This window comes from Aythya fuligula, chromosome 1 (genome assembly GCF_009819795.1).
Source record: "Aythya fuligula isolate bAytFul2 chromosome 1, bAytFul2.pri, whole genome shotgun sequence".
Classification (NCBI taxonomy): domain Eukaryota; kingdom Metazoa; phylum Chordata; class Aves; order Anseriformes; family Anatidae; genus Aythya; species Aythya fuligula.
In genome coordinates, this window is record NC_045559.1 from 186,256,125 (window position 1) to 186,270,082 (window position 13,958).

Below are 13,958 nucleotides of genomic sequence, written 5' to 3' on the forward strand. Positions count from 1 at the left end.
GCAGTGAAGTCCTCCATGAAGACATTTAACTGGGGGTCGGTGGACGTGGTAGGCATTTTGCCTTAAAACTTTCAGTACAGTAAGGTAATTGATACACGTGATTACTCAAACTATTTGCTTTTAGGAATGAAGCAGCAAAAGCCATAAAAATAATTCTTGCACGGGTGCAATACATCGAGCTGGCCCATCGGCGTGTTCCAGAGCAGTGGCTTAGCAGGTAGCATGATTTATATCATCATGTGGACTTAGAGGGGTTTGGAAATGATTTACAGGATGGTGGAAGTTAACTTGGGAAATCTTTAAATGCTGTAGCTAGCAGCACTTTGTAGATTTATGATAGATATAGCATGAAAACAAGTAGTTGACTTACCTTAGAGTTAAGCTAACACTTAGTGTTAGTTTAACATCTCACTGTAGCAGCTTGTTCTGTGAGGATGGATTCAAATCCTTTGAGATGGAGGAGAGAGCATGCAGGAGGGGAATGCAAAATGTAGAGGCCAAAGAAGGCCAGAACATGCGATTGATTTATCCTTAATGAATATTTGGCTCACTGAGGTTACAGATCCAGGGGTGAGTCCTTGCCCTGCTTTGGATGAAGAGGCTTTCTTGTCTGTCTGCATCACGCTCCTTGCCATTTAGTTTTCTTTTCAAGACCTCTTGCCTTGTGGTTCATACATTACTCTGTGCTTAGAATGAAACACGAACGTAGCTGCTGCACAAATGAGATTTCACCCATGTTACCATCCCAGTGCCTCTGTAAGCCTTTCCAGGCAATATCAGGAAAGGAACAGGAAGAGGAGATCCGTAGCTCATCTTAAAACAATTGGCCAGTTTCAGCTTGTTTTGTAAGATTAAATTTAGAGAAGAGTTGTTATCCTGCAGGCTTCTTTTGCACCCGAGGCTTTTAAAAGTCCAAATGATTTCATTTTATTTTTTCTTGGCAAGTATTTGATGCTGTTGTTCCGTACTGGATACCAAACCGCCTCACCCACTGATGTTTGTTACTGTAGCATGCAGACTTCCCGAGCTCCCATGGGAGCGAATGCACTCTACAGTGTGCTGTTGTTAAACAAAATAGAACAAAAACCTCTAAATAAGAACACTTAAGGCTTTGTTACAAAACGTAGTTCTTGTGATAACCAGTCCTGTTGTTTTTTCAACTGTTGTTCTCAGTGAAGTCAGCTGAGCTTCATAAAGTTAACTCCGTTTTCGTTGCCTTCCAAGTTAACTCAAGGTATCATGGTTTGATTTTGAGCATTTGCTGTGTTAAATTAAAAAATAATACTCTGGGAAATCATAGAATTTGCTTATGTTAGTGTAAGCTTTTAAATCCAAAGCTGGCCGTAGCAGGTGTTTTTTCTGGGGCTTTAGAAAGTGAGAATATACAAACACACCATTAAAAAATTTGTTAGGTTCTGAGTGCGGTCCAGAGAGAAGACCACACAAACTCTGCCCCAGGATGTTTTCCTTTTCTGCCCATCAACAAATGCCATTCTGCTGTGGAGATTTATAGCAGCGTGCTAACGATGTAACTCCATCTTCTGGATGGACAGGATGCACACACAAAACAGTAAAATCTGCAAGTTTGTTTTTAAGACGGTAATGCAAGTTAAATGGGTTGTGTTTGTGCTTGGAACTTGTTAACATGGAAATGGGGAAATAAACAGGAAGAGCACATGGGGTAGGTTTGTTCTGGAGCACACCTCCCTGTCTTGAGTTCAACTCGACGTGAAGGCTACAACATTAACCCTTAAACACACTTGGGTGAGGTCGAATTGCTGATACTTACAGAATCAAAACCCATCCCTTCCCTCAGTAGTATCGAATGCACAGAAGTAGAGGAGAAATAAGAGGATTTCCTTAGCTTCCTCAGATTTTTGGAGCCCTGCAGTTGACTGTAGTGTGATCTTTTTAATGTGTTTGTGGGACAGATCTGTCTGGTATGCCACTATAACGTGGTCTGATTGGCAGGACCCTGTATAGGATTCCCTGGAGCAGCTGGATGCTGTGTGTGTATAAAGGAAGTTTTGAGGCAAGGAAGAAACAAGTTCAGCATGGATAGGTGATGTGCTTTGTAATATTCTGTTGTTTGTTTTTTTTTCAGAATTGCTCACAAACTTTTCATTTACTCTTGATGGGCATTCACCAAAAACTTCAGTGATACTCCACAGGTCTGAGTTTATCCAGGCACTTTATTAGGACTGGTATTGATTTCTCCTCCATCATGCTTCTTCTGGTGTAGGATTGATTTATTCCTGCTTGATGTGACTCAAAGAAGAAAGTTATCCCTTGATGTCAAACACAGAGTAAAAGCTAGGTATCAAAGTAGAGATTTCTGTTGCAGTTACCAGTAATGAGTTGCCCATGGAAGAATGCATTTCCCCACGGTTTCCAAATGTTTGTTCATCTGCTTACTGAGGAAGTCTGTAATATAGCCGGTGAGATTTGGGGCTGCTTTCTTTTTGCTTAATTGCACTGGCCTACAGGATCAGTAAATAGGCTTTTTTCTTTTTTCTTTTTTTTTTTTTTTAATTTTAAACAACATTTGTAAGTAGTTGGAAGGAACACAAGTAGGAATTAGTGCTTCTTCACTGTGTCAGCTATGAGGCTGTAAGTTAGCAATGCACATGTTTATGGAGAGCTTTACAAAATACAGTTTAAATGGGATGCTTGGTAAGTCTTTTTTTTTTTTTTTTTTTTTTTTTTGGTGGTATATTAAACCTGCTACCAATTCTGTGACATCTTACAGACGAGTGAGTTCATGGACCAGGGAATGAATGAGATAAGGCATATACATAGCCACCATAATAAGTTGTGCAGAGGCTGGTAATGTCATCTCATGAGAAACATCACCTTTTGGAAGTCATCCTCTTGCTGTGTGCCTTCTTTGGCTCTTGCTTTCTTTGGGCAACAGGTGCTGGATGTTGAATAACTCTGTTGCTCCTGCCCTCTGGTTCTCCTTCTCCTCTGCAGAAGCAGATGGCTTGCCTTGGTCCTTTGGGGCAGGGGGAGAATCGGTGGAAAATGAAGGACTTTCCTGTGCAGCACCAAAGGGCTGGCACTTTTTCCAGCAGACAATGAGAGAAGGTATGACTCCTTGCACAGCAGTAGGCAGAGAGAGAGGGCAGGGGCTGTTTCCCTCTGCTTGAATTAGTCAGAGAAGGTTTTTCTTCATCCTGAGAATGGATTGAGAGGAAAGGGGCTAACCCTGCATTTGTGAGCAAGAGAAAGGCTACACCACGATTGAGAGGAAGCAGTGAAAGGGGGAATAAAAACACTCCAAGATCTCAGAGCTATAGTCCTTGGGTTAAAATTCTGTTATTGAGGACATTACCTAAAGTGCACCCCATACCATCGCTGGGATTTCTGTGAATGCTGTTACTCCGTAGTGCTGCTCCTGAAGTAGACACAGCAGCTGTCCTTCCCCAAAGACACAGCCTGGTTTTTCCTGGACCGATCTGTTATGGTTTAAGCGTGGTCATTTATTTTGTGTTTATTTTTCAGGGACAGTGTAAATAAAGCACACTGTGAAGTCATAAATCTAATCCCTCACAGCTTAACGGGGAGGGAGAGATCGACATATTCATTATTGTAATGAAGAAGGTGCAAAATGTAATCTGTGTCTGAAATTGTGCTGACAGCACCCTGTACAGTCTGTTGTTGTACTCATTAATTTAATCTGCAAATTTGTCTCCAGTTTTGGGTTGGTTTCTTAGTTTGAGTCAGAGGAAGTTTGGAATACCATACCAATGAGTGGGGCTGGAGAAAATAAATTGAAAAGCAGCTTCTACTCCCTTTTTCTTTCTTTTTTTTTTTTGTGTGGAAGTGGCCCAATTCTCTTCCCACTTGTCTCACCCTGAGTAAGTTCAGTCACGTAATGGTCACTCCGCTTACCTGATCCTCTTTGCCTGTTCTTCCTCCTCCTCTTCCTCCTCCTCTTCCATTCAGTAACGCTGTTTTGACTGTTCTCAGCTTCTTCACCACCCAAAATTGTTTACATCTCCCGTGTTTCTTGTTTATTCTCTTGCCTACATGCTATTTTGCATCCTGCTTTTACTCTTAGGTCACCTCTCTCCCCTTACTGGCTTTTTAATTCACTTCCCACAGTTCTGTGTGGAAACTGGAGATCGAGGACTCCTCTGTAACAGGCCCCGTCTGGCTCAGGACCGCCCTGAGCTGCCAACTGCTGGGGGCCGAGAGGCTTTTTTGGGGGTTATTGGTATGTGCCTGCTGTACATCTTGTTCCTTGTTTGGTTTTGGCCACTGACATGACGGTGAGCCTCTGTTTTGATGGACTCGAGCTATTTTTGTGTCATATTTTACTGTCTTTATTGGTGTAAAGCTGATCTAGTCCAACCTGAGAGTTTTCTGAAAGAGCTGATTTGGGAGTTGGCACGGGCTTGGAAGTGCTGTAATATCCAGCAGATTTGTGATGTATTTCTGACTTCTTTTTTTGCTTTTTTTTTTTTTTTTTTTTTTTTTTTTATTAAGGGTGTTATTCAAGGCAAGTAAAAATATGTAGCCTCTGATCACCAGTCTGCTCAGTCTTGGTGCTCAGTGCACTGTGGTGGATCTCTGTCTTGAAAGACATCAGACGAAGCTCAGTCAGTGCTAGGCATGAAAAACATTATAAAAATTAGATTTGGATCTCTGGTGTATTTTTCTGTCTGGAAACAAGGCCATTTTTATTTTAGCTGGAAGAAGACAAAGGAAAAAATCCTTTATCATGACATTATGAACACAGGCATTTATAGATCATTTATATAATCCTCCTGTAGCATAAATCTTCTCAAAAAGACTGAACTCAATGGGAAGGGAACACTTTTATTGCTGGTTATTTCATTAAAACGTTATTGGGAGTGATTAGGGTCCCAAATAGCTTGGGTTACTGTGGTGAAACTGCAGGTTGGCCTAAGCAGCTGGGGGGAAATCCAGCCCTTTGTGGGTTAACCTTGGCTACATTTCTTTACTAGGTTCTCTTCAAAAGTATTTGTCCAGTCCCAAGATGTCACATATATATGTTAATAGACTGCTTTTGTTTTAATTAGCCAAATAGTTGAAAGGAGCTTTCTCAGGAGCTCAGCATGAGCTGAAATACGTCGCTGTGGTGGCCTTGTGCCATCTGCAGAAGAGCAGCACTGCATTGTAGGGGACAACGTGGAACGGTCTGAGATGAAAGATGCTTCTGCATGTCTGTATAATGTGAGGTGTAAGGCAGACATTTCCTCTTCTGCAGGCTGGGAAAGTGTGGGGGAACAGGTGTGTTTATGGATATGCTATGTATGGGAGAATGCTTCTCAGCTGGAAGATGAAATCCACGTAGGAAAGGTTTCTACAGGACATTTTGGACAACTCAAGGTCTATATTGTCCAACTGTACTTCTAGCTACGAACTTTAGGATGTGCAGATCCCATAGAAAATGCTGGTAGACACTAATCGTGTCTTCCATGCATGCTATATTGACGTTTTTATACCTGTCACCCCTTACGTAAAATAGTCATCTAACCTACTACATGTGAGGAAGAGAATTCCATACATAGTTTTTCATCACTGTATTCACAAAAGCTGAATGACTTTGCTGGTCTTTTATAGTGCACAGCGACAGCATGTGAAAGCTTAAATCAAGGAATTAAGAATGTGTAGTACAAAGAAACTTTGTGCTCTTTTTTCTCCATCTCTCCCTTCAGGTATAGATGCTGGAGAGATCATAAAAAAAAAAAAAAAAAAAAAAAGTATTTTAAGAGTGTAAACTTGTTTCCTACTATTTCAGTAGTGGGATATGGAACTGAAATTTCTTGACTCAGGTGGATTTGGCATGACAAAAATGTAACTTTAAATACTTCTTTTGCCATCCTTGTTTGGGGGGTTCCTGTATGCAGGTTTTCTGTATGCAGGTTTGTGTACATCTTTGGTTTGCTCAGCCACTTGCAAAGCTACCAGCTTCTGTTGTGAGTTGAGCATACAGAGGAAAATCCAGATTCCATGAGTGCTGGCCTTAGCTCAAGTAATCTGTGTTCTTCAGGACCACCAGATGTGTAGTCCAGAGGAATTAGTTTAGCTACATTTTTTTGTCTTATTTTTAAAAAATCTTTCTATTAAACTGGAGATACAAATATGAAATACAACACTTGACAACAGTTTGTGGCTTTATAATCCTCTGGAGAAGTCTGCATCTATAAAAACAATGAGTGGATTGCAATGATACATAAATAACATATTTTCATTCCTAATAGTTGTAACTCTATTCTAGTGACTTTTCTTCTTTTATAAAGCAAATATATATGTGTATATATAGATTTCCTTTAGACGACAACTTGAAAGATTGTAAATTGAGTACCTTTAAATATCAATAGCAGAAGGATGTGTAAAACTTGGTTTAGCACAGTGTAGAATTGCATGGTTTTGAGTGCATCTCCTATTTCCTATTTTTGGTTGGTTTGAGTAGAGGAAGCAGATGAGAAATTGAGTGAGGATTTGCTAAAACAAAGGTGTTGTATTTGCATATGCCTTTTTTTTTTTTTTTTAACAAAATGAAAAAAGGGAAAACACTGCAGTCCAGCAGGTAGTGATAATTTGTCACCAGTATTTGAGTTGCTGGCTGCTGAAGTCTTCGTTTTTCATGTTCTGCTATCCCATGTTCCATGAATCAAGACCTTCTCTTTCAGAAAGTGTATATACACTTGAGATCATGAGAAACTTCTCAAACCATTTAGCTGTGGCTAACTCAGCTGGAGCTGCTAGTTGTTCTACCCTGCAGAGGAATAGAACCGACTGCTTTAAACAGGAACCTCGTGGCAGTGGGAAGGTTGAAGTGTTTGGGGCAATGGTGTATCGTAAACGCTTGATTTTTTTCCCAGCAGCAGCAGTCAGTGAAAATCTCTTTGTGGTAGGGAAGGTGGTTTAAACAAGTAATAATACTTCAGATGGTGCTGGAAGGCAAGAAGGGCATTAGCTTTTAACTGCTCTGAAGCGTGAGAGGAGACATCACCACTACAGTGGGCACGTGTTGTTCAGGAGCAGGTAGCAGAGGTGCCACTGGAACAAGGCATACGTTTCTCATCAACCTGATGCAGCTTTTATTAATCTGTGACCCAACCTAGTGTCCTTGCATGAGGTCCTGGTGAAATGCTAAATCGTGTCAGTGCTGGTTTGATGCATGTGTACTATGCATCCTTGCATAGTCTGGAGATGCCTCGTACCATTTTAGATACACTTGTTATATTAAGAAGAAACACGATTTATTTCTGTTTGATTCTTCAGGCAACAAGGGCTTCTTTGACTCAGCATTGTACCAGTCTGGGGGAGTCACTGGGCAAGGAAAATGACATTGCTCTGATTATTGATGGCCATACGCTGAAGTATGCCCTTTCGTTTGAAATCAGGCAGAGCTTTCTGGACTTGGCACTCTCCTGTAAAGCGGTCATTTGTTGCAGGTAAGAAATTCTATATATTTTTTTCTTTCACGGTAACAAAATGGGCATGAAGTTTTGGGAGACTTTATCTGGTATGTTAACTTTCCTTTCATATTTAGTGCTCTCAGGAAATACAAAAGTGGGAGAAGTACTGTGCTATTCCAGAGGAAGTAAGTTGTAGTGGTGAGCCACTTGATAATATAATCGATTTCTCTGCTGTGAGACTGCTGAGAAGCTGGGGCTGTGTTGGAAGAGGCAAAAAGGAAGACTGTAGAGAAGTATTTCTTCTATACCACAGCCAGATCTGTGAAAGTATTCATAAGGCTGACTGACAGGCTAACAAAATTTAAGATTTCAGTTCTTCCTGGCCTGCTACGGGATGTTCTGCAGTGCAGCAGTGTTGCACACCTTCAGGAGGAGCATTCAGTCAGCTGCATGTTCCCTCCTGCTGGTAGGACTCTGCTAGCTCTTGAGACCAGTCTCAAGAGTGTTTTGGAAAGCAACTTGGTGTCTAGCTTCTTTCATGCTCCTAGAGGAAGAAGAAGCAAGCCTTTCCCTAAAATTAAGGGTCATCTAGTAAGTCAGTCTCTCTGCCTTAATTGGTCCTAACGAAATTTGATCACTTCTATAAAATGGTAAAACTGCGCCTCGTTTCCTGGCTGTAGCAGACAGTGGTGATACGCAGTGATTCGTATGGGGCCCTTTGTAAGCAACAAACCATGTGACTGTCATGTTTGGTTTAGCTTTGGGGAAGTTTTTGATGACTTGTGGATGAAGTTAAGTTACCTTCATTTGTCAGTTGTGTACGCAATGCAGGTATGTATGTAACAGTGCAATTTGCCCAATTTTAAATGTTTGACTGCCACTTGCTCACAGCAGAATTTGACTACTTATGGTTTTAGCTGTATACAGAAGTGGTCCCATGTCCTGACTGCTACAGAAGAAAGGAAATAAGCCCAAAGCAAGTGAAAAACAAAAGTCAAACTCCTTTATTTTCTGTATAGCAGGAAGGTTGCATTGTTTTTAGCTTTGAAAGAAGATTATGTAGCTTTGGGGATGGTGCGTGTGTGTGTGTACACGTGCATGTCTGTGCACATCAGTGTTTTATTGCTGGTGTGCAGGGAGAACTGAGCCCTGGAAGGGACTGTCAGTTCAGGTGGGCAGGAAGTATTTTCTAGCAGATCCTAGGAGCAAGATCTGCTTTTCGAAGAGGTGACACCAAGCAGACAGGAAGAGTCCCACGCACCACTGAATGCTGGTGACTGCAGGGCTTGATAGACAGCAGCTTTGGCAAGAAGGGTGTTGTGCATCCAACAAGTTGTCAATTAGCCAGCACTGCACCCTACCAGCAAAAAAGGCTAACAGTGTCCTGAGCAGCAGCTGAAAGAGTGTTGCCAGCAGGCTGAGGGAGGTGATGCTTCTATCTAGTGCTGGTGAGGTTACGTCTGGAGTAGTATCCAGTTCTGGAATTCCCAGTCCAAAAAATGAAATGGATTTACTGGAGAGCCCAGTGCAGGGCCACAAAGATGACTGAGATACTGGAGTGTCTTCATGTGAGGAGAGGCTTGAGAAAGGTGGGACTGCTCAGTCTGGAGATGAGAAGTCTTAGAGGTATCCTGCCAATTTGTACGAATATCTGACAGTAGGGAATGGAGATGAGTTAAGGTGGGCTCTATAGTGCCTAGTGGCAGGACAAGAGGCAAGAAAAAAACTAACACATGAAATTCTGTGTCAAGAAAGCAGTATTTTACTGTGCGGGTAGTCAAACACTAGAATGGGTTTTCCAGAAAGATTATGGAGTCTCTGTTCTTAGACATAGAAAACACAACCAGATGCAGTCCTCAACAACCTGCACTAGCAGACCCTGCTTTAGCAGGGCAATTGGACAAGATTTCTAGGGGTCCTTGCCAAGCTGGGTAATCTTGTGATTCTGTGACTGCAGAAAAACGGTGGTGGTTTTGTTTTGCTTTGTTTTTTTCTCCAGACAACGCTCTTTGTCCTTCTCCAAGCTCTGTTCTGAGTGTCATCTCCAATGACTTGCAGTCCTAACAGCCCTTCATAGCAGACTTTTTGCTGTTGTTGATTTTTTTTTTTTTTTAGGGTGCAGTGGTAGGGCAGGAGGTGTTGGAGGATGGGTCTCATTTTTTTGCAGCTGTTTCACAGGAGTGAACAAGAGTATTTCACAAAAGGGAGTTCACACAATTGCAGCCTTGAACACAACAGACCGAATTGTCACTGGAGTTGAAGATGAACATTAAATACATTTGTTTTTCTTGTTGGCTGAGTGTTCGGCAGTCCATCCTTGTCAGTGCCATGCATCGGTTTCAAAGCTCGTCTTTCAAAGTGCCCCATTTTGCTTGGATTCACATGTTAAAATTTCCGAGTAAATATATATTAATAAAAACGCTTTTCTAAAGCTCTTGACTCTCTGAGGAGAATACTCTGAAGCCACCACACCCTTGTTCCACACTAACTCTCCGTGGAGGTATACCTCATGTACAGAGCTACTTCCTATAGGTCTGCATTCTTTTCTTTGTGCTCACTTTCCTCGGGCTTAAGGGCATGAAGTGCTGAGGAAGTGAATTGACCCCGAGTTGTAGGCTAACGCTCTTGTCTGTGGAGGAGAGCTGACAACCACTGAGCAAATCCAAAGCTCTTCTTTTCATCCTCTGTCACTACGCCCTGGAAGTGATCCTCCCGAGGCAGTTTTTCTCGATGATTTGGTGAGCTTGGTCAAAGATCTGTGTGGCTGAAGCATATCCTAAATTGCAAATGTTTAGATTTATAGTTCATAATCTGTATGTAATTTACTGAAGGCAATGAATGGTCCTGGTTTGTAAACAGAAATGCAATACCGGGTATTTTCTCTCCTGCTATTTCATGGTCAAGCCAACAGCAGTTGTAATTATTAGTGAATTAGAAAATTGAGGAACAGTGCAGAAAATAACGTGAAGTGTAAATCAAAGGGAAAATATGATGTAATTTCATAGGCTTAAAAAGAGGAATAAAAATAACTGCGTTTTGAATCCCCAGGGAGAAAGAGGAATGCCTTTATTAGCCTTTAAGTCTTTGCAGGAACCTTCCAGTTACTTGCCAGGTGCTTGATACTGAAGAAAGAAAAACATTTTTTTCCGACTCTAGGCTGTTTTTAATAGTACTTTGTGTGTCAAATAAGACAGTGCCTTTAAACTTCACAGGAAAAAAGTTTTAAAATGTAATTGGCACAGCAATAGGAAACTTCAAATTAAACCGAGTTAGTTTTCAAACAAAAATGTTAATTGGGAGGGGGATCTGGGTCTTTAAACTTAGTGGTATGACGTTTAACCACTCTAGGAGGAGTTGTGTTGCTGTTCTCAGCATAGCAGAAATTCGGGAGACTTAATATTTCATAAATTTGCTGTAAGGTTTTCATCCCCTCTGGGGTGTTTCAGCTGCATTTGGCATTCAAGGATTTTTTTTAATATACTTAAGATATACTGCACGCTCATTTGCTGGGCTTTAGGCATAAACTGTAGTTGAACTTGATTCTCAGGGGTAATCTCTTAAAATGAAACTGTAGGAAGCCTGGCCCCGTTCTGCGTTTGGAGGGGGAGATGGTATCTTCTGATGGGGGTAAGTCTGCCACTGATACATAGTCACTAACAGCCTGCTGGCACGGTGGAGGAAAAAACACCCCTTGGGAGACTGGGGAAGCCTGCAAAATCAAACCAAACAATTCCTTAAGGAAAAGCCGTGATTTTTAAAGTTTTTTCTTCAGAAACTGACAGGTCTGATCATCTTCCCTTACACTGACAGGGTGTGCAGCCAGGCCAGAGCGAGCAAAATTTGCTGGTCAGTGGAAGTAAATGTTGCCTGGATGGGAGCTGAGTCCCAGACTTCATTTATGAGATCTGGGCTTATGGATTTCAAATGTTTCCATTAAATTCCTATTGTTAATTGTTTTGTGCTAGCTACAAAATGTTTGAGGTGGGTATGAGATTTTTGAGGGGTAATGAAATGGAGCTTCATCATTTATCTGGTGTTTACTCCTCTTAAAGAAAGCTGGGTTGTACGGCAGCTCACTGCGTGGCTTCGAATAGAAAAGCAGCAAAAAGCAGCAAAAAGGCAGCATGTGACCTGCACGTGACTGCAGCGGATTTAATTCCTCAGTGAAGAATCTGCCTTGAGTTGGAATACGTGTAATTGAAAGATGTGATCTTTCAGGAATACTTCAGGGGAAAAAAAGAAGTTGTTGAATAGAAGTTCTTTGCAGGCAGCAAGAACTCTGGCTTTCTGTGGGCTTAATGCCATACTAACAAGGCTTGCAGCAGGAAGATGCAAATCTCTGGCTTTTTAAAGACTGAATCATTCCAAGTGTTTGAAGTATTTAAGGATAAATTGTTGGATGGCAGAAGCGGCGTCCTTCCTTGAATTTCTCTTGTAGGTGTATGTACAATGAAGCGAGGATCTCCAGTGAGATGGGTGGCATCAGGCTGGGACCACATCCATCACTGGGCTGCCTCGGGGCGTTCTCTTGGATTACCCTATTATTCTTCCTCCTCTTGTGCTCTTGTATTATTCTTCTGCTTGTATTACGGGCTATTTCTGCAGTACTGCTTGAAGTAATGGTGCTGAGCTGTCGTTCAGGCAGTGTATTACTCCTTTACAAATAAATATCTGCAGGGAAATGAAGTTAAGCTGAGCTTTTGTGTGTGGACCCTGCAGCCTTTGTCAGCTGAGTGAACAGGGAGTTGCTGCCCTCATCAGGAGAGGGTTTGGGTGTGAATGGCACCAGAGGCCAAAGAAACCCATCCTGTGGGTTTTCAGAGCTCCTGGTCAGAACTTGGGGGTTTGTAAATGGAGAGCCACGGCTGGCAAACCGTGTAAGTGTTTGCATGGTAAGCACTCACCTCACAAATCCACTGTAGATTGTTTGGAAGAGAAGGCAGTCAAAATTTTGTGTTCTGCTCTTTCTTTCATAGCAAGTTTTGCCAAGTTGCTTGTACAGGGCAGTTGTGGTGTCTCTCACGTCCCTCTATAGAGACATTGATGCTTCACTGAGACCTGATAAAATATTTTCTGCTTGAAGGTAAAAAAGTTGCTTTGACCAGCCTTTTCTTTTCCTACTTTTATTGCATAAAAGCTCCTGTATTAAAGCAACACCGCCTCTTCCTGATGTTTTTCCTCTGTTCCTGCTGTTCATGTTACTCTGGTGGAAATCAGTACAGCTGAGAGACGTTCAGTGAAGCTGTGCTGACTTCATCAGCCTGCAATCTGCTCCATTAGTAAAATAAATCACAACGTTTGCTTTGAGCAGTTGCTTTCTCCTGATGTTTTATCTGGGGTTTAGGTTTTGGCTCTTGACAAAATAGCTCACCTCAACAGGAACAGAAAGGAAAGTGTCCTGATGGCTGTGCAGTCCATCAGTTTTATCCTGCCCATCTCTTTAACAGCTGCTCTGTTCTGCAGAGACCATCAAGTGGTGCTGCAGCTTGAAGAAGGGTTGAGGAAATCCAGCAACAGTGATTTCTGTGGACTACCTGCTGTTTCCACAGGGGCAGCAGCCCTTTTGTGGTTGCTGCACCCCCAGGACTTCGCTAGCTTTTAGGTGTGATAAGTGTGCAGCAGTTGCCCAGGATCTGACCATTGACTGCAGGACTTTCTTCATCGATGATCTGGACGAGGGCATCGAGTGCACCCTCAGTAAGTTCGCAGATGACACCAAGTTAGGTGCGTGTGTCGATCTGCTTGAGGGTAGGAAAGCTCTGCAGGAGGATCTGGATAGGCTGCACCGATGGGCTGAGGTCAACTGCATGAAGTTCAACAAGGCCAAGTGCCGGGTCCTGCACCTGGGGCGCAATAACCCCAAGCAGAGCTACAGGCTGGGAGATGAGTGGTTGGAGAGCTGCCAGGCAGAGAAGGACCTGGGAGTGATGGTGGATAGTCGGCTGAATATGAGCCAGCAGTGTGCTCAGGTGGCCAAGAAGGCCAACGGCATCCTGGCTTGTATCAGGAACAGTGTGACCAGCAGGGCTAGGGAGGTGATCGTCCCCCTGTACTCAGCTCTGGTGAGGCCGCACCTCGAGTACTGTGTTCAGTTTTGGGCCCCTCGCTACAAGAAGGACATCGAGGTGCTTGAGCGGGTGCAGAGAAGGGCGACGAAGCTGGTGAGGGGCCTGGAGAACAAGTCCTACGAGGAGCGGCTGAGGGAGCTGGGCTTGTTCAGCCTGGAGAAGAGGAGGCTCAGGGGCGACCTTATCGCTCTCTATGGGTACCTCAAGGGAGGCTGTAGCGAGGTGGGGGTTGGCCTGTTCTCCCACGTGCCTGGTGACAGGACGAGGGGGAATGGGTTTAAGTTGAGCCAGGGGAGTTTTAGGTTAGATGTTAGGAAGAACTTCTTCACTGAAAGGGTTGTGAGGCACTGGAACAGGCTGCCCAGGGAAGTGGTGGAGTCACCATCCCTGGAAGTCTTTAAAAGACGTTTAGATGTAGAGCTTAGGGATATGGTTTAGTGGAGGGCTGTTAGCGTTAGGTCAGAGGTTGGACTCGATGATCTTGAGGTCTCTT

General features: G+C 42.8%; 1 protein-coding gene across 5 annotated transcripts in view; it reads left to right on the plus strand.

Annotated features, from left to right (window-relative positions):
- Positions 1-13,958, plus strand: part of ATP8A2 (ATPase phospholipid transporting 8A2) — a 316,126-nt gene that overhangs the window by 109,864 nt on the left and 192,304 nt on the right. For all 5 annotated transcript variants that reach the window (XM_032208014.1, XM_032208013.1, XM_032208016.1 and 2 more), the window contains exon 25: positions 7,261-7,433. In XM_032208014.1, coding sequence (XP_032063905.1) covers positions 7,261-7,433 — 173 coding nt within the window. The remainder of the gene's footprint in view (positions 1-7,260; positions 7,434-13,958) is intronic.